At 35.7% G+C, this 26839-nt stretch overlaps 1 protein-coding gene across 9 annotated transcripts in view; it reads left to right on the top strand.

The window, feature by feature from the left end:
• The window catches only part of DGKB (diacylglycerol kinase beta), a 362621-nt gene that overhangs the window by 70401 nt on the left and 265381 nt on the right, over positions 1 to 26839 (top strand). For 6 of the 9 annotated variants that reach the window (XM_074574782.1, XM_074574779.1, XM_074574783.1 and 3 more), the window contains exons 4-7: positions 1357 to 1377; positions 18440 to 18593; positions 21635 to 21670; positions 23002 to 23142. In XM_074574782.1, coding sequence (XP_074430883.1) covers positions 1357 to 1377; positions 18440 to 18593; positions 21635 to 21670; positions 23002 to 23142 — 352 coding nt within the window. The remainder of the gene's footprint in view (positions 1 to 1356; positions 1378 to 18439; positions 18594 to 21634; positions 21671 to 23001; positions 23143 to 26839) is intronic. The other 3 variants (XM_074574785.1, XM_074574784.1, XM_074574780.1) reach the window with 1 other exon arrangement.

The raw sequence follows: 26839 nt of genomic DNA, 5'->3' as shown, positions 1-26839 counted from the left end.
CTGTCCAGATGCCTCTGTAGAGCCTTTATACCCTCAAGCAGATTGACACTCCCGCCCAACTTGGTGTCATCTGCAAACTTACTTGATCCCCTTGTCCAGATCATTGATAAAGATATTAAACAAAACTGGCCCCAGTACTGAGCCCTGGTGAACACCACTTGTGATCAGCTGCCAACTGGATTTAACTCCATTCATCACAACTCTTTGGGCCTGGCCCTCCAGCCATGTTTTTACCCAGCAAAGACTACGCCCGTCCAAACCATAAGCAACGAGTTTCTCCAGGAGAATGCTATGGCAAATGGTGTCAAGGGCTTTAATAAAGTCCAGGTAAACAACATCTACAGCCTTTCCCTCATCCACTAAGCAGGTCACATTGTCATGTCAAGTTAGTCACGCAGGACCTGCCTTTCATAAACCTGTGCTGACCGCGCCTAATTGCCTGGTTGTCCTATACGTTCCATGTGATGGCTTTCAAGATGATCTGCTCCATAACTTTCCACAGCACCGAGGTCAAACTGACAGGTCTGTAGTTCCTTGGATCCTCCTTGCAGCCTTGTAGGTGGGCATCATATTAGTTAAGCTACAGTCAGATGGGACCCTCCCCAGTTAGCCAAGACTCCTGATAAACGATGGGAAGTGGCTCAGTGAGCGCTTCCACCAGTTTTCTCAGTACTCTTGGGTGGATCTCATCTGGCCCCATAGACTTTTGTGTGTCTAAGTGGTGTAGCAGGTTGCTAACCATTTCCCTGTGGATTTTTGGGGCTTCATTCAGCTCCCCGTCTTTGTCTTCCAGTTCAGGGGACTGGGTACCCCGAGAACAACTGGTCTTACTGTTAAAGACTGAGGCAAAGATGATGTTAAGTACCTCAGCCTTTTCCTCAGCCTTTGTCACTATGTTTCACCCCACATCCAATAAAGGATGGAGATACGTCTTAGTCCTCCTTTTGTTGTTAATGTATTTATGGAATTTATCATGGTATTCACTTCCGATTAAGTTGTTTCATTAACAACTGTTCTTGGCAACAAGTACATTTTTATGGTTTTTTTTTTTTTTTAAAGTACACGGGGTGAAAGACAAACATTGTATTTGCTTTTTTTCCCCTTGGTTATCTGTCATTGCATGTTTAAAAATAAATTGCTTGCACTCCCTAATCAAGACTAGAATACTGACTTAGAACCATTTTCTTGACATATGTGCTAATGCAAGAAAATGGGATATTCTATCGAATGTCTTAAACCTGTTCATCTACATCACTAACCTTTCAGGAAAAATAGTTTTACTATAAAAGCAGAGCCTGAGTGTTACGACACTGCACTAATATATGTATGTTCTTTCTTTCTTTGCATGCATTACAGAAACAAGATATACTTAATCAAGTAAGTAATCTTAATTTGATTTTTTTTTCCTTTTGTTATGCAGAGGAGCAGTATCTTTTATTTTGTAGCCTTCCATTGAGATGACACTTATTAACTAATACTGCATGTGGCTATTCTTGTCGGATAATAGACAAATATTTAAAGCTGAGAGCAAAGTACACTCTCTTTCTGCTGGCAGATTTTTTCGCTAGGTGATTTTCATTTCTGTCATTCATAGTACATAATTTTGCTATCATTAATTGAGAGGAATATGAAAAATTAGTTAAGAGCAAGTAATTAACTTGTTCCATACTTGTCACAGAAATTTCTGCTTACTGGTGAGATCTCATAATGGTTTGTATTATTCTGAAATGACAATGACACATCTTAGAAACAGTATTAAATACTGTTTCTGTAGCCATATAATACCATTTATATACAGCAGGCTTAACTTTGCAGATTTTTTAATTTGAATAAGGCTTATAGTATGCTTTAAGCGATTGTGACTCTACAGCAATTGCAAGAGAAATGGTTAAAGAGCTGATCATCAACCCAAGACTGCTTCTGAGAAGATTCAGTAGCATAAAACCAGGTATAAAAATGCAATGAAAAAAAAAAAGTTAGGGAAGAAAGACTAATCAAATGAACTATTTTTTAAATGACCTAGTTATTCTTCCTTTGTAGCACGGGGGAGTTTAAAAAGCCCCTGCTCAGCTCTTCTGGGAAGAGGCAGATGGAACATGAGAACAGTGAGAAAGTCAAGAGATTTAAAGGATTAGTTTTGTAGGAACCCCTCACTTTCTGGGGTCAAAGGCCAGTTGAGCTTTTGGAGGTATGATACTGAGAGCAGTACTCCCCATTCACAAAAGGACTGAGTTTTTTTCAGATGAACAACATTACTTTTTTAGTAAGCTAACAGAGTTGCTGCAATGGGTCCTGATAGAGAAGGTATTTAGGTTAAAGCAGTGTATCTAGGACCAGTTTTGGGACTAATCTTATTAGTATTTTTGCTAATAACCTTGTCAAAAGTAGGAAATCAATAATAATAGATTCAACTCAGTAAGCCAAATTTGTAAATTGTTGCTAAAATGGAGAAAAATCTGAATATTATACAGGAAAAGCTTGATGACATTATGGACTGTAGTAAATGGAAATGGAATGAAATGCGCTGGTGCAGAGTACGTTGTAGCGTACCCTGGGATTAGTGCCATCATTAGATAAATTGCTGTGTGTGGTAGTTGATCACAAGATGATTGCAAAGCATCATTGTGGTTTGGTCACGAAGAAGAGAAATATATTACTGGGACATTGTAATAGTATTCCTGGCCATTGTGGTCTGAGAACAAGACAAGGCTTGTAAGAAAAAGCAGTGTCTTAGGCCTATTTACATGAGTGGAAAACTATTTAGGATTTCAAGTGCACAGAAATATGGATTCTAAGAAGGATTTTTGTGCCATTTCCCTCGGCTACATTCTTTGATCTGACAGAAGATACTAATTTACTGTAAAAATTATAATATTATTATAATATATAAAGTGAAGTATTACTGCTATAGATATAAAGATTTAATTTTGTATAAAAAGGTACTACAGAAACCACATCTTTCTGCTTTTGACCAAATGATGGGACAAAGTGAACTCAAATTGGAACTAATTAACAGAAGGGTTAGTTGGATGTGGAGAATTGTAACATATCTATTATGTAGGAGAAGCCTGTCCCTTACATGTAAGTAACGGAGGACTAAGAAAGGATGTTGTATCTTTCTAGCTACAAAAGAGAAAAATTTAGTAACTTGTATCACCAGCAGAAAACTCTGCCCTTTAGAAACTGGGCACTCAGTGTTTTTCTGGCTCTCTGGGCAGAATTTCTAGGGAAACAGCTTCCTGGATATCTAGAGAGTTGGGAAGCCTGCCAGGCAGAGATGCTGGCAGTATGGCTGTAAGCCTGCCTTCTGTGGAAAGTGTTGAGGGCACCGAGGTGTAAAATGTTTCAGGTAGTCAATTTCTGCTGCAAAACTCTTCTGTTTTGAACATTGTTTATGATCTTTAGTGGTCCCTCTGTCTCCTTTTCTCAGTCTGTGCTAACATCTCTCCCTCCTTGCTATCTTTCTTTCCTTTTGATATTTCCACTCTCTGCCTTAAGATCACATTTTTATCCTTTTTTTTCCTCTACTTTTTTGCATTGCACAGTACCTTATGTTTTAGTTTTATGAGCCTCATACTGCTTTCATTTACAAGTTACCTGATTAATTTCCATAGTTTGTTAAATGGTGAACTCAAGGACTATTTTCCTGAACTGATGTGCACAAGATACTGTTTTAAAGTATTTTAAAATAAAAAGAGGTTTTGGGGTTTTTTTTGTTTATTAGGGTACCAACATCAGTATTTAGGTAGTATTTAGATTCAGGCCAGAGGGACCATTCTATTTCAAAGAATATGCTGCTTTAAGCTACACAATTTTAAAGGAAAACCAACCAAATAAAAGTGGACGGTCACACTCGTGTCTGTTTTATTTTTAACATATTTCATTTGAAGAGTGACAGACTACTCTGACAACATTTCAGCTGCTCTAATATAATGAAAACACTATAAACATGGTACTAATTATGGTACTGAGCTATAAAGTATGAAAAATGCTATCCTTGTATTTTCGTTTTAATTTGAAATATCAGCTAAGTTGTTCTTTTCTTAAAGTGAAGTAAACATGAAAATAAATTAATTTTGAAAGGATACATCTAGTGTATTTCTCGAGTTTTACATTGCCATTAGTGAATATTTAAAATTGATGCATTTCAACTCAAGTGTACATGCGATGGTGCGATATTTATGCAAAATCATGGGTTACAACTTTTTATTCTACTAGTCATTGGTAATAGATTTCATAATATTTAACTACTAAGATGTGCTTAGCATCAATGGAAAAGTATCTTTCTGTGTTTTTTAATGATGGTAATTTTAATTCCTTCATTTGAAGAGTGACAGACTACTCTGACAACATTTCAGCTGCTCTAACATCATGAAAACACTGTAAACAAGGTACCAATTATGGTACTGAGCTGTAAAGCATGAATGTGCCTTCATTTGGTCACTATATGTCTGAATTAATGCTGTGAAAGAAATAGCAAGGGAGAGGTATTTGGCTAATAGGTATTTGAACTCTGCGAAACAGAACCAAATAAAGACATTTTCTTAAGAGAACAGCATTTAATGTTTAAATTCTGTTTGATTTATAACAGTGAGAATTCTGAAGCCATCAAATGAGTGCTGTGTTGGTGCTATAGCGTATTTCAATTTACATCCTATTTGTAACTGTTGGGTAATAAAGAACTATGTGGTGCTTTTAAACAGTTCAACAGGTGTTTATGTCACCTGGTCAGAGACAGGGCAGGTCTATTTTATTTGCCTACAAAGGATATTGTCTAGAAATTGCAGGCAATGATGAGGATCTAGAACAGCCTAATTGTCATTAGTTTCTGGTTTATATCTCTAAACACATTTAGCTTACTGTAGGTTTACGCAGGCTGCATTAGCAAAGGCAAGTTAAAGTGCTTTATCCAGAGTATTTAATTATGACTGGGTTTGTTGTTGGTTGTTGTTTTTTTTTTTTTTTCTTTTTTGGTTTTCATTCTGAAGAACAGTATATTGTGGTTTGGTTTTATGGTGATGGCTGCAGTTACAATTGATTCACCTACACGGTGGCATCTAGATACTGTATATGAAAATGCATGGAGAAACAAAATGTAGAAAAAATACTTTTAATAATAATTTGTTGCAGGAATTAGTCAACAAATGGAAATGCCTTGAAGTCCCCTTGTGCAATACAGGCACTATTGCTAGCAGTGGCCTGTAAGCGTGTATAATTGAGCAGATGACACAGACTGCTCATATATTTTTATCACTTTCTAAGCTATAGTTTTAAATTCTGGTGAGGAAAAACTCAAACTTAGTTCAGTCAGCACAGCTACACTTTCCTGAAAACTGTAAATTTACTCAGTGCAAAGTGGATGCAAATTGTTGCCAAGTGTAATGGGACATTTTCAACCTTCTGTTGGTGTAAGTGACTATTCCAAGTGAAAGACACAGTTAGTCAGGCTCAAATTGTGTTAAATCTCTGCAAAGAGTTCATTCATGGATTGAAACACTTATGAAAGTTTGTCAATTTGTAGGCTTCAAAGCTTTTTTTTTGGGGGGGGCGGGAGGGAGGATGAACAGTGACTGTTCACATCACATCTTCACATATTATTTTTCTTACTAAAAGTGTTGTAGCAAATATTTTTAATAAATGTAGCTGAAATAATTTCCACTAAAGTTTGCAATGAACAGAGAAGATCATTACAGTTAAAGTATGTGTGAATGCTACTAATATATAATGCATGTAGAAAAATAATTCTTAATATTAGCCACATTATGAAAATGACAATTCAGTCATGTTTGTCTGTAAGTAGATTTTTGCAGAATCTTCACAGAATCTTCAGATAAATTGTTTGATTCAACCAGAACTTTTTGTCATAACGGATTTTTTTCAGGGATTCATTGATTTTGCTATTTTATTTGGTTTTAGTCTGAAACATGCCACCTACATGATTTTTCCTAATTTCTGTAGCAGTTGTAATTTTTGGATGACCAATTCTTCTGGGACAGAATGCAAGCTATCTACTCTTAAATTTGCTTAGTGTATAATAATTTATGGATATTTCTTCTTTATTGGTAATACATGTAAAATAGGCCCTGGGTCATAATCTGCTACAAGAGCCTTCTAAAAGTATGTGCCTTATCACTCTTTCTTCTTAACCCCCCCCACCTATGTATAGTAAATATAGCATGTTTAGTAAATTTATGTATTAAATATATGTAATTATGTGTGTAGTACTTAAGGATATACAAACTTACACACATCTATAATCATGTACTAAAGAAAACCTACTGGTAGTAAGGTGGTGGGTTTTTTTTCTTACCTGGATATAAGACTGGGATGAGACACTGCGGTGGTTGATAAATGCGTTCCAGATTTATTTTAGTAGTTAGCATAAATTTATTTTAATAATATGAGGATGTAGTACAGCGTTATGCTAAAAATCTAGTTATTTCATAAAAGTTGAATCTTCCCATTTCCATTTTGGATGTTTTTTTGAGTTTACTTCTTTGAAGACATGTGCTAGCTGAGGGAAAATTTTGGCAGTTATATATGTCTGTAGTATTGATAATATCCAAATATTATTTGGCCATATGGAATATTTGGTAGGAGCAGCCTGTGACAGCATGTGATTTTTTTAAAATTTCTTTTTTCTGTAAACATTCACCTCAGTAGATGAGAATTTGCGTGCTGCTTTATCTAAGAAATAATTTTATTTGGTTACCAGAACTTTCAAAACGAATTATGTAAAAAATGTAGTAAATCAAATGCTAAGACCAGAAAATGCTAAGGACTTTCAGCTTAAACCAAACTTCAGCCTGGTGCACAAAGGCAATCTGCATGAGGAATTCCAAATTTAATTTGAGTTTCTGCCATGTAAACATTAGACATACATTTTAAAAAACCAAAAATTTATGTACTCTCATGTAATTCATTATTTTCTAGCTTATTAACCCTCTGTATGGTCTCTGTTCGGTTTTTTTTCCACTTATTTTGGCAAAAGTCAGATTTTGAAACATTATCAGAATCAATGAAATCTTCAAAACTTGGACTTTTGCTGGGGGTGCTTTAGCATTGCTTTTCGTAGCTAATCATATAATTCTCACTAAAGGACCAGCATTTGTGTGTGGTTGTTATCATAGCATTATGCATGAATCAAGGCCCTGTAACACCTACTCCTTTTTCAACACCTTATTTTTCAGATATTGGGTCAATATAAATTGTTTAAAAAGAAATAATAAATTAGGGGGACCTACCCACGAACAAAAATAACCCAGAGCTATTACTGTCAGTAGATTAAAGCTGATTATACTCTACATCTTTGGCAACATTTGGAGATCAGGCAACATAATTTAAAAAGTAATTAATTGAAAATTACATTTCAACATAATTCTCTTTCCATTATCTCTGAAATGTTCTCTTTAATAGGTGACTTCATGGAAGTCTGCTGGAATGAACAATTTCTCTTCTCCCTGCACCCCCGCCCCCAAGTCTGTTTTTCAGGATGATGGAAACAGTGGCTTATGTTGAAATATTTTGTACAAATTTAAAAGAAGAAAAAGAGCAAAGAGAATGTGGTATTTTAAAAGAATTTATGGGTAGAGATTAATTTCAAACACTAGATTGTGTCTTGTTCCCATTTATGTGTGGGGAGTAATAAAAGGAGTTATTCTACCCCTCCCCGCCCTGACCCATCCACAATGGCAACTCTTGTGTCAAAGAGACTATTAATAAGTTGCTTTTTTGTGTCTTGTGAGGAGAAAGAAAGTGGAGTGATGCAGCTTCTCTTCCTTCCTTCTGTATGTCACCCAGCAGAGCTGGTTGTTGTATTTACACCGGCTAGGAAAATATAAGAGGCAGTTAAAATCATAGAATCATGGTTGGAAAGGACCTTTGAGATCATCGAGTCCAACCATACACACACACACACACAAACCCCAACAACCTACAGTCTCTGTCACTAGAGCACGCCCTGAAGTGCCACATCTAGACGTTTCTTAAACACCTCTAGGGATGGTGACTCAACCACCTCCCTGGGCAGGCTGTTCCAGTGCCTGACCACTCTTTCAGTAAAGTCATTCTTCCTAATATCTAATCTAAACCCCCCCTGCCACAACTTCAGACCATTTCCTCTGGTCCTGTCATTATTCACCTGGGAGAAGAGGCCAACACCCACCTCTCTACGACCTCCTTTCAGGTAGTTGTAGAGGGCAATGAGGTCTCCCCTCAGCCTCCTCTTCTCCAAGCTAAACATGCCCAGCTCCCTCAGCCTCTCCTCATATGACCTGGTCTTCAGACCCCTCACCAGCCTGGTAGCTCTCCTCTGGACACGCTCCAGCACTTCTGTGTCCCTCTTGAAGACCACTTCTGTTGCAGTTTGGTGTTAGGGTAGATCTTGAGTCAAAAGCTGTCATTTTTTTCTGACTAAATTATTCGTTCTCTTCAAATGTCTTAATATGGTAGGAATTAAAATATTACATAGCATAGTTAAAACCTCTGAATAATTTTCTTTATAATACAATAAAGGATGCAAAATTTGCATTACTTGTATATATCCTATTTTTCACTGAGAAACCATGTTTTGCGTATCCTCAGTATCAGGATATACTGAATTGTGATGTCTGTACCATGTAGTGTTCTGTGTATATTGACACAGAACATACGCATAAATGCATAAATCTTCACAATATGCATACTTGTTTTTTTCTTGATCTTACATTTCTATGTACCATCAGTAAAGCAGAAGAGCAAATTATAAAATTGCACAGCTTAACTGCAGTAGGAGAAAGGAAGAAGTCAAAAGCTGTATAGTATTTCCTTTTTTTTCCACTAGTTCCCCACTTCTCCGCCCCCTGCATCAGTTCTGCTCTGTGAGATGGAGGAACAAGGGATGAGTTCCTGGCTTGCCTTACCTATAATCACATTCTTAGTTGGGGACACTCCAGCCTGAAATGAATAATTTAAGGAATATCAGCTTCTGCTTAGCACGGGGAGGGGGGAAGCTTAATCAGTGTGGGGGATCCAATAGTTGTATGAATGTGTCATAAAAGGCCAGTGAAAATTACTGACAGCGTGTCAAATTGTAGGCTTATAGCTTCCTCTGTGTTCTTGGTTATGATTCCTATGGGTCTCGTGCAAATGATTGATTCCTCAGCTCCCACGAATGCAGATTTTCACTACAAAACAGATAAATTGTGGGAAATGTTGTGACATCACCAATTTTGAGGAAGTAGAAAGCAGCACTGTTGTATACAACCAGTCACTTGAGATCAGTCCTATTCAATACGTAGTGGAGGATGAGCAGAGCACAGTACATTTGCTCTGGATTGTGCGAGGACAGGTTTCTGTTCTCTGCAAAGACACTGGAATTCATAGAGGTGATCCTGTGCCTTCAGTTAGCCATGATAGATCTTTTCAGGCAGAGTTTACAACCTACTAACCTGGCAATGCGGATGGAGTTCAGCCTCTTTCTCTCTGGCATACGAGGTGTTAGAAGCCACTCAGCTGTCTGGACAGAAGCTGGTATTTTAAGGCACCTCCATAGGTTGTAGCCATAATCACAAGATCAGAGACGTGAGCAGGCCCTGTATTTTTAGTTGAGTATTGGTCTATATATGTCTGATGCAAAATTAGAAGGCGCCTGAAACTGTGTTATTTTGCCAAGCATAGTCATAGCTGCTACTTGGAAACCAGTCCTTCAGTTCCTGGTTTTCCTGAGATTGAGAGTCGCCCTCTATGAACTAGCACTAAATTAGCGTAATGTACTTATCAGTGAGTGCTTGAGAAGAAACAGAATTCTTATCATAGTAACGGGAGATTTTTTTTAAGCATATTAAGCATAGACTGACCTCCATTTCTTTTTCCTTGGAGTCCCACGTATTCTGGGAATCTGTGATTCAAAAGAAACTGAAGAGTGGGAAGTAAGAGCTCCGCTTTATGCCACTGGTGTAGAGTAGAAAGAGAAGTAAGATATATGCATTCTTTAGTGGTATTAGTAAGGTAAAAATCTTCTTATCATGTATGTATGAGATACATGGGAAAACTGCAAAGAAATGTGCATACAATCCTGGTAGCACCATGGAAAATAGGGGTCACTTCATTGTCAGTTTTGTAGTATTTTGTGCGGTAACAGGAGAATAAAATTCCAGACTCCTTTGTTAAATGTGAATGAAGTGAGATTTTTAGTGCCTATAAAAATCTGAAACTAATTTTAATATTTTTGTTTCTTCAGAGTTGATAATTCTTTAGTCAATGTGATCATTGTCATCCTGGAAACTCTCTTGAAAAATATAGTTTATCCTGAAAACTGTAATCTATTTATCTTGTCAGTTGCCAGGACTTTGATCTCTTTGTGACTTTAAAATCTTTGCAGTCAAGATTCCTTGGTAGTATTTTTTTCTAGTTCAATGATTGTCATTTGTTTTTATATGTCTTTTTATGTGTGCTTACTGTTCTGTCATCAGATTTCCTGTGGTATGTTCAACAGGATACACTAGTGATCAGATTCCTAAGGTGGAGAAGGAGAATAAAAGCCCAGGCTGAAGAATCTTCTACAGAATTGGCTTTTTAAATGTGTTATGATAGAAAAATAGGAAAACATCTCAGAATGCTTGGTCAAAGCCATTAAGGAGTTACCCAGGAGCTTTTAGCAGCTGGGGAAGAGAGAAATACAGTGTCCTAGGGAGGGAATTTCTTTTAGATCTTGCCTCAGTTCTTCCACTGAGTGCAGATTATTCCTTATAACTCAAAAAAAAAAACCCCTCCTGCTGTCTGCTCCTTCACCATTTTTCTAAATAGTGTCTGGCAGCTGCTGCAAGTAGGTTGCCTTTAGATGTGGTTGAAATCTCTCAAGAGTCCAAATCTGGGGTCTACAGCTCATTTCCAGCCTTCCTTCCCACCCCATAGACACTTACCCAGTGATGCCTCCTTGGCTGCTACCAGAATGGAGGAAAAGAATTAAGAAGCCGAGATGCAGTGGAGAACAGAGGTGCTGACAAGTCTGAAAGAAGGATTTTCACCGCTGTTTCCCCCTGTGCATGCCTGGCTCAGGTGTTACCTCCCCGCATACTCCAGTCTGTCCATAAATGGCATCATCTCTCTCTCTCTTTCCAGATTTTTAGTTTAGACAAAATAGGTGCTATACGGTATTACCTTTTGCAGCTGCCACTTTTTATATCCATATAGCTAGTGTTGCTTTAGTTTTATATTCTTATATTTTACAATATCTGTCAGACATTGTAACTGAGTTCCTTGAGTGACTATTTTTGTTATCTTTTCCCAATATTATTATTAGGATAATTATTGGCCTAATTATTTTTTTTATCCTGGTTCTTAAATGACTATTTGAGGGAAGGAATTTTCTTCAAATTAATTTTGAACTGGCAGAGCAAAGCCTAAATTTTGTGTTTGTAACTTGGTGTAAAGTGAAGGATGCCATAAGCTTCAGAAAAATTTCCACCATAAAGCATTGGTTGGGTTTGGGTTCTTTAATAAGACAGATTCTGCTGAAACTGAAGATCTGGGCAAATCTGGCTATATCTGGCAAATCTGTCTACAAGCCAACACATTCTATGATTCTATATTTGCTTGGTCAGACATCACAACAGGAATGTTCTCATAGTACCTGGAAATAAGACAGATTAGTCTGTCTTATTTCACTGTTGTAAAAACTGCTTCTGCTATTCTTAAACATAGGAAAGTAATAGCGAGTTGTTTGTACTGACAGAGCTTTTTGTATGTAACCTGTTTATGGCATTAACATTAAAAAAAGCCTGTTAAGTGTTTTGAATTAATGCATATTTGCAAAAATTAATTGTAAAATATATGCAGCATATGAGATGACGTTTTATAGTTCGAGAGGCACTGAATGGCCTCTCTGAAAAATCTGTAATTGTTGTTTGCTGCTTCTTTTAATAAATAATACTATATATAATAGTATATATACATGAATATTTATTTTTATATATGCAATACATATTTTTTTCTGTTTCTTTTAGCATAGGCTTAGATCCAAAATGGATTACTTCCTCTCTGAGTGAAGTTAGCACCCGGCTCTAGTATAAAAAAGTTGTCTCAGGCATTCTTTTATAAAATTTACCTAAGCACCTTAAATTCTTCCATATGTACAGAAGTACTGCCTTAACTGCTGAAACATTTTGATATCTGTTTTGATGCAGCTCCCTGACCAGCCTGACATGTTAAACATGTTCAGATCACCTCTTCATTCAAAGGACTATTTCAGTAATTTGTTCAGTAACATTTTTACAAGTAAATGTTTAGTCACTTTTTTGATGTAGATATGGTAACCTCTTTTTCCCCAATGAATCTTTAGCTCTTTTCTGATATTTGGATACTCTCTAGAGAATGAGATACAATTTAGAATTTCCGCAGGCAAACAAAGGAATTCTGCCAAGGTAGCCCCCACTGGGAAGGTGTTTTTAACAGAAGATTATTTTTTTTTTCCAAAAGGTGGGAAAATATGTCACTTTTTCTGTGCTTTCAGAAGGAAATCGTGGTCTCCATTGCACTTGGTGCACAGTGCCATTTTTTTTAGATGGAGTTTCCTTTTTGTGAACATGTATAGTGAGACCTAATAACACAGATTTATGTACCCTAATGGTATTAGATGTGAGGCAAATGATGAAATCTTCAATCCACTGAAGATTGTAACATTTTTGTTCATGTTCAGAAACAAGTCTGTGGACACCTTAGGAAGGTAAAGTAAAAAACCTAAAGGCTTTATCAAGTATAAGTGCTTTATAGATCAGTAGTGCTTGAGAGAGTCCTTCAAGATCCCAGTATGAATAAAGGTATCAATATAATACTGATGTCCAGCTTTAGGCATCTTCTTTCCTCTTCTGAACTGACCCATATTGTTCTCACTAGACCGTAATTAGCTGTTTGGTTTTACAGTTATGAAATCAAATAAGAGGTTTCTTAGTCTGCACAGCATTGTGAAGTAGAAGTCATTCCTTATCACAGCGTATTAATGAATAGGCACAGTTAATAAAGACATAAGTGACACCTTAGGATTCCTTTCTCTAAATCTGTTGTGTTACATAGTTGGATGGAGCGGGGCAAATCCAGAATGTGCTTTCTGTGGTCGGTCAATGAATTAGAACTCATTATAAGCTTTTGTCTGTTTCTTCTTTTTCAGTTCATTGTGTGGATCTGTATGGGAGGAGCTTACAGAAAAAGAATACTTATGGATTAAATTCTTGTTGGTAGTTTAGTGCTGAGATTAATTTTGAAATTTTGTGGATGGTTAATTAAATGTTACAAATTTTCCCTGACAATTTAACATGCAAAAAAAAAATGCATATTTTTAATTTTCCTCTGCATTGAGTCATAGTGAGTCCACTTCCATGTTTGCTTTCAGAAAAGCTAAAAAATGTTTAATGCTTGACACATTTTATTTGCTAAAAAGAATTTAAAAGTTAAAACTGTGCAGTTTTGCCTCAGCCTTCTGTTCTCCTTTCCTTTTCTCCACAGTGGATACATACCTCTTTTTTTTTTTTTTTTTTTAATTTCAGGTAACTGGAAATATTGATAAAATCTATAAATGGGAAATGACAGTAATAAGAACTGCTTCTGAAAATAGTCATAAAAGTAATTTTATATGGTTTAAATTGGATGAAATGCAATGGTGTTTTTGAATGTGTATTTCTCTGGGTTTATATCAAACCTTTTCATTATCAAATGAAGTTTTATTACCCAATAATACAGAGGATTATAAAAGTTTATAAATTCTTATTTTGTCAATTTATTTTTGTAAGACATAAGAAAAGGAGCTCCAGTAAACTTGCTGAACCAGTTGTTGCTTAACATATAAAAAGAGAAATCCATTTATCTATGGTTAATATAAAAACACCTACCTTTCTGTGACCTGCAGGCAAAGCTTTTGGTACCTTTTTTATTTGAATCAAAGATAAAACAGCACAGATTTTCATTCCTTTTTTCCCCCTCTCTCAGAAGATTTAGGCCAAATGATTTGAAAGTTCTTTCATGTTCCTCTGAATCACTATTGGCTGCTTCAACTATGTCCTTATATATCTCCCTGTTAACATTGAAAATCTTCCTGAGATCACTAAACTTGTGATCATAATCTCTTTATGCCCTCATAATCTCTTGTGAAATGGAATTAATTCATGTGCCAGGTTAATTGTAGTCAATTTGGTACTACATTCTCTCACGCTCTCATCCCCTCACTTGGGAAACATCATGGAAATGCCTCCTGAAATTCTAAATCCTTCTTTCTCAGGTTCATTTGAATTCAACTGGAACTTCTGGAAGCCAAGCAACTGTTGAAAATTAAGCAATTAGCCTGCATGCTTAGGAAAACAACATCCACCATTATGGCTTATATATTATTCTGATATTGTTGATCTGAACTGTTTAATTAATTCTTGTGAATTCAGTAACAGAAATAAATTATTTTCAAACCATACCAAAATTTTTTGAACTTTTCATCTGAGAAATTCTGATATGACAGTGAGATTTAAAAGAAAGATATTTTGGTTTACATAGCAGAGTGAGCATATCCATGTTAATGTGGAAAATTAATGTCCTCTGCTTTCGTTTTTCATGTCTTTTTGGTTACCAAAATATTGTGTGTTTCATTTGAAAAGTATCTGGGGCTGAGGGGAAATGCTAGAAATCAGAGGAAGGGTAGTTACTTACTGAAGCATTTTTATATTTTAGAACAGTAAAGTTCCATGAGGAAAAAAAGAAAAGTACTGTATAATTGCGGAATAGAGAACTGCGCATAATATTGTATGTTGTTCTCCCGTGAAAGTAATTTCAAATTAAGCTGAGCAAATTTTTTGCATCTTTAAGTGTTCTGTTCTAAATGAACCATACTCAATACTAAAACCTCTACTTGATGGTAATACTCTAACACCTATAAGTCTTCTACAGTGGTCCTCACAGTATTTCTTTTAAGAAATTATTCATTTTTTCTACAATTATGTAATGGCTTATGTATATTACAATAAGAGATGATAGAGAAAGCGCTGAAAGTAATTTGATGCAAGCTTTTCTTTGAAAGCTCACCCCTTTTTCATTGGAAAAACTAGATGGATGCTAAACTACTCCTGGATCTGCTGTAGTATAGCTCAGTTCTGTTATTTGCTTTTATACATTTACAAAAACAAATTTCCTGAAATGACTGCATTACTTTAGAGCTCAGTTCTAATAGGATAATTTACACCAAGGATGTTATGTCCTCTAGAAAATGTTTTTCTGCTATGGGAGTATTAGCATCATGGATTTTGTGGGTTTTTTCATATAGACAAGGCTCTATGCTTGGATCTCCATTAGAGGCAGGACTCTTGTTGCACATTCTTTTGATACAGCATGTGGTTTTGCATCTGCATTTGTGGCTATTATAAACATTTCTGATCTGTATTCACGTCACTTACAAGCTCCTAACTAACTTTCTGCATCATTTGAAAGCGTTTGGATGTGCAACACCTGAACTCTGGTTATATGAATGTTGCTGCTTCCCTGGGGCAGCACAGGTCACAGAGCATGTTAGAGCAGAGGGTAAAGCACTTTCAGCTGAAGAAATCTGACTGCAGAACAACCACCCAATTTCTTTTTTCCTTTGCTGAGCACCCTAATCAGTGGCAGTCAGGGTGTCAAATATAATAAATGGACATGGCAGCCAAGTCATGTGTTACTTTGACATCAGTTGACTTTCCTGGCAGAAAATGTAAGACAGTTTGGAACACTTGTTTTGGAGGACACTGGGGTAAATGATAATCTGACCATCTTTAGAAAATATTTAAAAGTTTGAACATCTTTGAGAAAGAGAGTCTTCAGGAAGAAAGACACATGTAATTTTAACCTTATTTATTAATCCAAGTCTATAACCAGACATAATTCTGAGCCCATACATGGGAAAAAATGTAGCATTAGGGATTTAGTTCTTGCTGGCAGCCTGGTGCCAATCTCATTTAGGCAGCAGTTTAAAAATCTCGAGGAATACTTTTAGCAGTATATACATAAAACCCACAGACAAGGTAAATAAAAAAAAGCTTTATGTATACAGAGATATTTCACATGTCTATCCATAAACCTTAACTTAAATGGGATTATAATTTGTTTGTCTATTTTCCTTTTTCACTTGGGTATTCTTTGTATGTAATTTAATGAAATAGCTAAGACGTGTTTCATTAATGAACAATCTAACAAAGCAATTTCACATTGTTAAAGTCAGTTGCTTTAGCGATTAATGTATTTGTTATGCTTGTAGATAAAAAAGAAATGTTTATATAGTGTAAACTAATGACCTATTTACTTGGATGCTGATACAAATCCTTTTGCCATTGTGGTTTCATAGTTTATAAACAGTGAATTAGATGTCAGTGACTCTATTAGTGAGGAAAAACGTAATGTTTGTAGCATGAGTGAAATACTGTATGATATCCCAAAATAGAAGAGAGTGGCTGAAACTCTGTGATGAGACAAAGATAGTGAGTCCATGTCCAAGTTTATCATTTTTGTTTTATGCCCAGCTTGACTCTTGTGGAGGCTTTTTTTTTTGTCTCTGCTATTTTTATGTTTGATAGGTAAATTTTTTATTGTTTTCACTGAGTTTCCTTCTCAAATGAGGTGTTCTGGATTAGAAGCTCACCATAGATACCCTCTCTCGAAGCTTGTATTCCTAATAATAATGACTTGCACAAGATCAGTCCAATTTTGCAATCTGTGTTTTTGGTCCCTTGTAAAGACAGTGATACACATTTAAAACATTACCCTGAGGCAGTTAGGTCTTGACCTTAATGGAAAACACCTTATTTCATGTGGACATAAAATATCTACATCTCCTAAATATTAAAAAAAAAAAAAAAGGCAGGGGGAGAGAAAGTCCTGCTCCAAAGTGTTGAAATGATATTGAAGTCATTGTAAAAATTATTTATACTGTGACTCAGATTCCAAAGTCACTGAGGCACTTTGAAAATTTAGTTTCAATTTTCTTTTTCTGGAATGGTTTCAAGCTGGTTTCTTTCTAGTCTTTTCCCTCTTAATGCTGCATTCACTATGCTGAACTAAAGGAGTTACATAGGAGTTTCCTATGGAGAAATGGAGTCTTCCTGAAGCATGGGGAAGTTTCTCCAACTCAATTTTGTGGTATAATGTGGCTTTAACCCTTAATTATTTAATGGTGAAAAGTTGTTGTCGTGTTTGATCTAGAAACAAAGACAGAAACTCAATGTTTTTCAGATTAATGATTGACAAGCTGTTTTAAAATCACATACGGAACAGAGCAGCATCGTTGATAAGTACACAGCTGTGTCACAGTTATTTCTGAGATAAAACTGAAATTGTTTTAAGCTCTCTTAATATGTTTCAGGACACCTTTACCTTTAGTGGTTCTGTATTAGCAGGATAAAATGGGATCATAATGCTTTAAATTGCTGTCACCTCATCACAGTCTACGCCTTCTTCAAGGAGGGCAAGAGAGGGGGAGATGCTGATCTCCTCTCTCTGGTGACCACTGATAGGACATGAGGAAATGGAATGAAGCTGCATCAGGGAAGTTCAGATCAGACATTAGGAAAAGTTTCTTCACTGAGAGGGTGGTTGGTCACTATAACGGGCTCCCCAGGGAAGTGGTCATGGGCACCAAGCCTGTCAGAGTCCAAGGAACGTCTTGATGATGCTCTTAGTCATATGGTTTAGTTTTGGGTAGTCCTGTGAGGAGGAAGGAGTTGGACTCGATCCTTATGGGTCCCTTCCAACTTCAGATATTCTATGATTCATTTTATTACTTAAAGCAAACAATGTTGTCTTACCAGGAAAAATCATCAATGAAGTTTCATTAATCAACTCTTACCTTGCTGGCAAAAGCAAAACCACATTAAACTGTGGCAAATGTTTCAAATCAGCAACTTATTTTTCCCTGTTAAGTAATGTTGGGTGTTTCAGTTATCTCATTTGACTATTAGAACCTATTCAAGGCAGGGTTCTGTCCAATTTCTCTTGGACAAATAACAACAAAACGTGTTGACACTTAGGGAAAGGCAGGAGGCCTGTGAATCAGGCATGCAAAAATCCCCTGTTTGTCTGCCTAATTATGCGAAAAGCAGAGACTTGCTAAGTACTTCCCTGTGAGCTCCATAGGTGCCTTTGGTTGCGGTTTTGTATGTGCTGTTAAGCCATATTCTAATCAAGTAACTGGAGAGCATGGAACTAAATTTTTGGATCCTGATGCAAGTGCTCTGGATTTACTCTGGGCTATTGTAGCAATACTGTGAGTTTTCACACTTATACTGAATTCAATAACCAGTCACTTTCAAGAATAGGTATGCCAGGCTATATATTCAGATATCAGTATTTTCAAACAGTCTAAAGTTTTTCTTAACAGAATACTATTTGATGGATTAGTATGAAAGTTTTTGCAAAACAAACTATTCAAATTACTTTTTTTCCTTCCCCCCCCCCCCAGACAATTGATTTAGAGGGGTTCAAGCTGTTCATGAAGACTTTTCTGGAGGCAGAGTTACCAGATGATTTCATTGAACATCTTTTTACATCGTTTAGCAACAAAATCTCTCACTGCAGCCCGTTAATAAAAAACAAACCCCAGCACCTTTCTGGAGGTAAGTAATAAAATCACTAATATAAGAGCTGACGGTTCCCCCCTCCTGCTATTTTACATCTAATAGCTATAAATATATGGAATTCTAAACTATATGTATTTATTTTTTTGTTCTGATATTTATGAGATTGGAGAAACTAATTCAATCATGAACAAGAAATACTGTGAAAAGAAACGGAAATTAAATGGTTTCGTCTTTTTAATTCACAATAATGATGCAGCTGAGACACCAAGTGGACAGTCTTTGTCATGTTAATGCTAATCAGATTGCTATGGTTACATGATCTTGCTGCCTACTCTACCATATAAACACCTGGAAACCTTCAGAGCTTCATGCAGGAGGCTTCTGCTGGTGCTCTGCAGTTTCTGTGCCCAGTTACTGCTGCTGTTCTTAAATTGTGTAGGTGTGATACTGCTATTAGTAATCCTACAGACTTATCAGCTACTGATGTTTTAAATGCCCTGTAAGTGTTAGCAGTATTTCTTTTCCCAACGTAAGGATCTTCTTTGATGCCATTTAAAATTTTGATGCTAAACTGAACATTTTTATGAAAAGTGATTTTGAGTTCAGAGGACTTAACATGTTAAAATACTTCCCTGCAAAATAGCGCTAAAAACTGTCAGTTTACAAAATTTTATAATACTTTTAAAGAAAAGTTGCAGAAGAAATTTAAGGTTACCTTCCTAACTTGAAATATTTGGTTTAGCACTTTAGCAAATTATGAACTCTATGAAAATCCAGTAGTTAAAAGCAGAAGCTAGACTAATTTAATGAAATAAATTGCATGTTTTGAGTAGCTGGGATAATCAAGCACTTAGAGCAAGTTACCGAATGGTTTGATGGGTACTTAATCGCTTGAATTCTTTATATGAAGATTAGGTGTCTTCAAATTGCAACTCATCCAGAAGTTGTGAATTCGGTACAAGTGCTAGTAGCTGAAATGTTAGCTTTTCTAGCGGATACCAAGCATTAGATTTCCATAGATGCCTCAGTAGGCTAATTGTAGGCTTTCGGAGTTTCACTGAGTTTACCTGTTTTTTCATTGTAGTGCATGCCCTTCTCAACTATTTTAAATAGATAGGTTTCAGTTATTTTTCTTTATTTAAATTTATAGTGCCTGTTATTTCCATTTCTTAGCTTTATATTTCCTGACAAAAAACAACAACCAACCAAACAAAAATATTATGTTATTGTCTTCAATTATATTATAATGTGTATATATATATAATGGTCATTAACTGTAACTAGACTTAAACAAAAAATAAATAAAGCTTGCTTACCATGTTGAAGGTATGATTCTTCATATAAATATTTTTTTTGCATTTGAATTCAATTCTTCAGGTAACTTTTTTTATCCTTCCTAATCAGAACTGCCATGGATGCATCTCCTTCCACAATGCAATGGTTTGCATTGCAATGGGCCAATAATTTTAAGCTAGAGCAGGGTAGGTTTAGATTAGACATTAGGAAGAAGTTCTTTACCATGAGGGTGGTGAGACACTGGAACAGGTTGCCCAGAGAGGTGGTGGAGGCCCCATCCCTGGAGACATTCAAGGCCAGGCCAGATGAGGCTCTGAGCAACCTGATCTAGTTAAAGATGTCCCTGCTTACTGCAAGGGGGGGTTAGACTAGATGGCCTTTAAAGGTCCCTTCCAACCCAACACATTCTATGATTCTTGGGCTTTTGTTGTTAGTTATCTAGACTGGTACCATGTGCAGAGCAGTAGGCTTAGTAGACTACAGTGTAATCAGTTGTGTGGAGTATCAAAACCTCCTGTTGCTAATTACAGCTCTGATAATGACTATTTAGGCAGGTCGTTTAGACCAGTGATTCCATTCCTTGCCCTTAAAGATTCTTTGCAACAGAGTCTCTAAGGGCATGTCTAAATGTATTCTTTATTGTATGCTGCAGGGTATATTTTGGATGTCATAAATATTCAGCATTGCGTTTTTTTCAACTGTGAATATAGATTCCGTTGCCTATAAAGTCTCAGCAGCACAATTTCATTTCTGCCTTTGTTACTTTTAATTTTTCATTGAAGTTTTCATTATGTTTTTATCAATAAGTAATGTCAGCAATAAACATACACTGTGCAGCCACCAAAATTTGTAATCTTCTACACTTAACACTTTTTGCCTAACTCCAAAAGCAGCTGTCATTTAGTGGTGCATATTTATTTATTATGCTGTGGTTTTACATATGGTGTCTGAGTAATACCATTTAAAAAATCTTCTTTCATCATTCTGGTGTTGTATTTCTATGGTTTTGACACTTTATACGTAGAAATAATAAAGCTGGTTTTAGGTCATTGCCAGATTTACATCTAAATTCTGCCCAGTGTAGGCCATACTTAGCTTTCTTCACTTTCACTGTAATTCTCTCTGATAGATTTTATTTTTATGTGTGATAAAAATCATAATAATAATCATTATTAGATCATAGTCTCCTCAAAAAATTTTGTCCTTCACTCACTTTCCCCATTTTGTAGTTAATTTTCATCTTTTTCGGTTAGTAAGGACTTTAGAAATAATGTAACATGAGACCAGATTAGTAGTCTTCCATATGTATTTAGTGTAATACCAGTCAGGCTGTTTGATAAATTTTTATATCCAAAACACTTTCAGAGAGGCAATTCAGTTCACCTCATGCAGGAGTTATTTGTGCTTGAAAATAGATTATTCATATTATAATTCAATTGCATGAGATTTAAACTAGATGTTACATCTTTATAATTTGTAGCATTTCAAGGGAAGAAGTGTGCATTGGTACATTTTGATGTGCAAATGAAAGTACAGAAACATTTGTTTTAGGATATCTAGTAATTTTTAAATGTTACCAGTAGTGAAAAAAAATGACTGTACCAGGAAATAAATTTGTCAGAAACATTTGATGTTCTTCTGGAAAATGGAAAGGTACACAAGAGCTAGAGAAGATCACAAGGAAAGTAGGTAGCAGTGTTCATAAATCCCTCTGGTATGTGTCTGTTTTTTACTTAGTGTGTCTTGGTCCACTCATGTCTGTTTATAAATTGTATTTTCAGTTAAGGTGTCTGAAGAGAGATGGAAACAGATGCCAGGTAAGCAGCAGCACTGTAAGTCATCTGTAAGTCCGCACATGACAGCCACCCCTCTTCCACCTCCAATTAAGAAGTAATACTTTAATATGTACCTTGCAGCTGATGATAAGCTAAAGCATACCTTAAAATTTGTAGTCCTCTTCATTTGGATTTCAGGACCATATGTTTTTGAGATGAGTTAGCCCAAGTGTTATAGTACTTTTTATTCTGTGCATAAGAGTCACGCAAGACTAGAACGTGAACTATTTGTGTAAATTGTGTGATTAAAGCTAACATCTTAATTGATTAATATTTTATAATGTCTTAATTTTAAGGGCACTTAACAGACACGCAAGCTGATTTAGTAGAACATCACACTATGAATTTTTTTTATTTATTTAAATATTTGCTTTCAGTGTTCATTATCTGTCTGAAACCATGAATGTAATTAAAAGTTATTTTTTCTGCATGCAAATTTGCTCTTATTTACTGAAATATATATATTTTTTAACATGTGTACCTCAGTAGACCTTTGAAAATGTCTTCAGATTGTAATGAAGTTTTCCAAGGTGAAAATAGAGGGGGAGAAAACCCACCAGAATTCTGTTTCCATTTGCTACAGTAATTAACTTGTCCAAGACAAATGGATGAGGGAAATTATGTATGCAGGTTATGTGTGCAATGACGAATCTGTTCTGAATTAGTTATAGAACACATTTAAGAACAGTAAATCCTGTTGTAGAGTTTCATCTTTAACATCACTAAAGTCAGCCGGAAATGTAACAAACTTGTAAAGAAAGTTTTATTACTGCTTTTTCTGTGTTCTCCTGTCCTTCCCTGTTTTTTCCTCTATTTATTGGTCCTGCAGGTTCCAGTAATATCATCAGGACTGCTCATATTAATGTTCTCTTGAAACAAAAAGTGTGGCAGTGGGTGAAGCTTGTATTCCAAGCGGTACACTGGAACTGCTCTTGATCACAATGTTTGAGCAGTTATTGTGACTATTATTTGAATTCTGTGTTTTTTTCTATAGTATTCTGTGACCAAGGCTTCCACGTTCTAAATATGTGTTGCTCTGACAACACAGAAAAGGGTTATGCCGTTTTCATAATTGATTTTTTTTTCCCAATAGTTTGCTATATCTGTACAATATCTTAAAATCTCACTATCATTTTAATTCTGCCTTTGCTGGATAAACTATAAACATGAATTGTTTAAGACTTCACATTTATATTTAAATTAAGAAGTCATCTGAGATTCACAAAAAAAAGATGCATGTATGCAAGAGTTATGTTTTCATTTTCTGCTTATATCATATGTGAAGAATAACAAAGGCTATGTATTATTTCCAGGTCTGAGACTTAACAAAGGTACCTCTACATCCCGACCTCCTACTCCTGCCAACTTACATTTGCCAGACATGATCCAGCTGAAAGATATCGTTTGCTATTTGTCACTGCTAGAAAGAGGAAGACCTGAAGACAAGCTAGAATGTATGTTCTTTTAAGTTAATTTTATGTATCTGTTTTAATAAGTCATCAAAAGTTCTGTTTCTAGATTTTCTGAGTTTTAGACTCAGTTTGGAGTAGCTGCATTATAAAAATATGGTTCTAGTTGACGTTATTGCAGAACTGATCTTTTATTCTTGCTTATAGTATTAATTTGATGATATTTTAACTAAATTCTATCTTGCACATGCTAAGATGAATAAGGATCATACATTCTGCAATTAAAATAATCCTTTCTATACAGTCGTATCTTGATTAGTATCAGATCTGAGAAAAACAAATGAAATATACAGAGGAGGCTTAGTGATATATAGAAGGTAATTGAAGCAAAGAATAGTTATTAATATCAGATGTGGTCTCTATAATATTAGTGAATACAGAAAAGTCAAGAATCATCCAAGTCTGCACCACTGTTTGGAGTGAGGTTTTGACCCTGGAAGTTAGAAAGTACTTTTTTTTTGTTGTTTTTTTTTTTTTTAATCAGGCATCTAGTTTATTAAAGCCCAACAGTTCTGCCTGCTCAAAAAATAACTGAGACGTTGATCTGTGAATCGGAGAAAAAGAGAAAGAAACTCTGTTTCCCTATTACGGAATTGTAGAACGCAGTTTTCCAGAGAGATAACAGTCCATCCAGTCATATAGTCCTTATTGAGACCAAATATACTTTGATATACGTAGCTGGTCCTTCTCTAAAAGAACTGTGGGATCAAGGCTCTAATACTGTATGGGAAGTAAATACTCAATATGATAGGAAATGCAAACAGTAGGCTGCTTCTGCCAGAAGGAGAAATTCATTACAAGGTTACATGACTGCATGTTGTTGAAGTATCTTGATATTTCATTATCTGTAGGTAGCTTACAATGACAGCTTTGTGCTGTAAGATCACCAATACTTTTGTCTCAGGAAAGATTACAGGGAGCCGTGCCCAAATTTGGTAATACCAGTTTAGTATCGTATGATAAGAATATGAGAAAGTATGCATGAATATGCATTCAGAAAACAAGCACAGGAAAACTAAGATCCTAGATTTCAATTCAACTTAGAATATAATAACTGTTTAGTGGTAGGAAGTTGAGCAAGCCTTATCAGAGCTCTGAAGAGCTCTAAGCACAAACCGTAGTGTGAAACGGAGATCAGTTGCCTCCCCTGGTGTCAGGAATTGGTACAACGAAAAGGAGAGACGGAGGAAGAGAAGATGATTTTAGTGTAGGGAACGTTCCATGAACTTCCTGCAACAGGAGCTGTGTAGGCAAAAGACTACGAATGATCTACATGATTTAGGAGCGAGAGAGCCTGATCTAATAAATGTATGGTACTTAGATGTTTTGTGTATTCAAGATCATTTGCATTTACTATATATAGTTAAGAACATAGTTATTATATAGTTTTATTTTCTACTTTGTCTTACAGAGTTGAAATATACAACATATTGTCACTTTTTAGTGTCAAAATTTTGGCCTATATTGTACCATTAATATGCAGAATTCCCTGTTGATTTTAGTTGAATTGTCCTCCTAAATTAACGGTATGATTTAACCCTTTGTCTGAATAATTTTATAGCAGTATGTCCTGTGGTTGTAAGGTAAATTATAAATTAGTAGCAGTGAAGTGAAAAAAGAAAGGATGGCTTCTTTTGGAGATGCCAACATTAATATTAATACTAATCTCAAATAATGAATATTTTTTTCTGTTGACAAAAAAATGGAAACACTGAATCATAGCTGAGTGGAAACTTGATTCATGACAAGCAGAACATGGAAGCAGTGCTTTCAAATAAAATCTGACAAAAGCTGGAGGATTTTTGAAGATAAAATACACTGAGGAAATAGTGTTTAAGTTTTGGATCTATATGATCTATGGATTTTCATAGATTTACAAATATTGCAGTAGATAAATGGATTCTCTAACCTATTAACAGTGTATTTCTAGAGGTCTTAAGCACTGCAATCCTTACCTGTTTGACATGATCAGCATATCTGTTAGTCATAAACTAAATGTGACCTGAATATGTAAAGAATATCCCAAACTTTCCTAGCAGAGATATATTGGAAGAATTTAAGTTATCTTTTTAAGGTCATATTGCAAATAGTTCAAGGTGCATCTATATTGTTAAGCACTTTCATGCTCTGTGTTTCAACCTGTAGACTGGATTCATAGAAACCATTTTGAGCTCTCCATGTTGTTTTCACATGTACCAAACTTTGCTAGTCCACACTAAGATTCTTGAACGTATAAGAAAGACCCCTTGTAAACATACAGGGTGCTTCCTAGGAACTGAACAGTGGTGTTCCATAGCTCAGCTATTCTTCTTTTAATCACCCCAACAGCAAAAGTTACTAGCTCACAGTTACAGGAGGTTTTATCAGGACAACCCATTCCTCAATTTGTATGTGTTTTTTTAGCAGTATAACTGTGGGCACCAGACATGTATCTCTTGTGAAACTGTTCAGAGAAATGCCAGGAGGCAGTATGAAAGGTGTTAGACTTAAATGGTGTGGGGGAAGCATACGACCTCCACAGGTACCATAGTTTTGCAAACATAAGATGCTTATAAGTGCTAACTTCTCTCCACTATTATGAACAGAAAATCCAAGAATTATGAGCTGTAGGGTTTTTTTGACAGTTTCTCTTATCAAGACTCTCTCCAGGTTATTCTGTTTCTGTTCTTTTCAAACCAACAGAAGCTTCAAGAATGCCACACAGTTCTTTTGTATTTTTGCAGTAATATGATTAGTTATGGTCTATCTTTTTGCTATGCTATGCAGTTCTTGGACACTCAGGCTTCTGTGCAGAGTGGCAAGCCTTACAGTTTTTAAAGCGCGTGCACTGGTGAAAACAGGAAGTTCATTCAGCTCTGGTTTGTGCAAGTATTTTTGAGAATGAATTCCCCAATTTCTTCTCAAAAGGACGTAATTTTGAGCTTTTGGAATTTCTGGGATTCCACCTTTTGCCATAGGCAAGATGAGAAGTCCAGAGGTTGCAGGTGAAAGTATATAGCAGTGCAGTGACTGATCATATCTTGGTGATTTTATTTTAATACATTTTTAATTGTTTAAAAAATGCATTTTAGTAATAGAAATTGAGTGGCCAGTTAGTGCTAACAGGTAAGGGTATGAGAAAAAAAAATATACAAGATTGACTTGGCCTCTGTAGTCGGCATCACAACTTTTGCTCAGTTGTGTTTATAATTTTGTTGATGTTTTTTCTCCTAGAGTGCATAAATTAGCAAGAACATTAATATTTAGCAGGATATGAATAGAAAAGAGATTGCATGCCACACCAGTAGCGTAGTTTTTCAGAGTCTAGCCAAGAGCACAGATTGAGCCTTTTCACTACCCAATACGTATGTAATCGGAGAGACTTTGTTTGCTACAAAGGTGAAACAGTTATAATTATGCTGTCTGTTTTTTAAATGACTGATTAGAACTACTGAATCATGTTAAAGGCAAAAAAAAGAAAAGTTGTACGCACTACTTCTCTCGAGTGGATAAAGATCAGGGAGATGCTGAAACTTGCTTTCATGATAACTAGAAAGTTCTTTTAACCGGTGCATTACAATCTCAGAGGAGGAGGCAGGAGAACCAAATGACTTGAACTTTATCACTGCATGATTTAGTGATTCATCCCTATGGAAACTGTAAATGCTTAGTGGTACCTTTGTCAGTTAATATTAGCTGTCAT

This window comes from Larus michahellis, chromosome 2 (genome assembly GCF_964199755.1).
Source record: "Larus michahellis chromosome 2, bLarMic1.1, whole genome shotgun sequence".
Taxonomy (NCBI): Eukaryota; Metazoa; Chordata; class Aves; order Charadriiformes; family Laridae; genus Larus; species Larus michahellis.
This window is presented reverse-complemented; position numbering and strand designations above follow the sequence as displayed.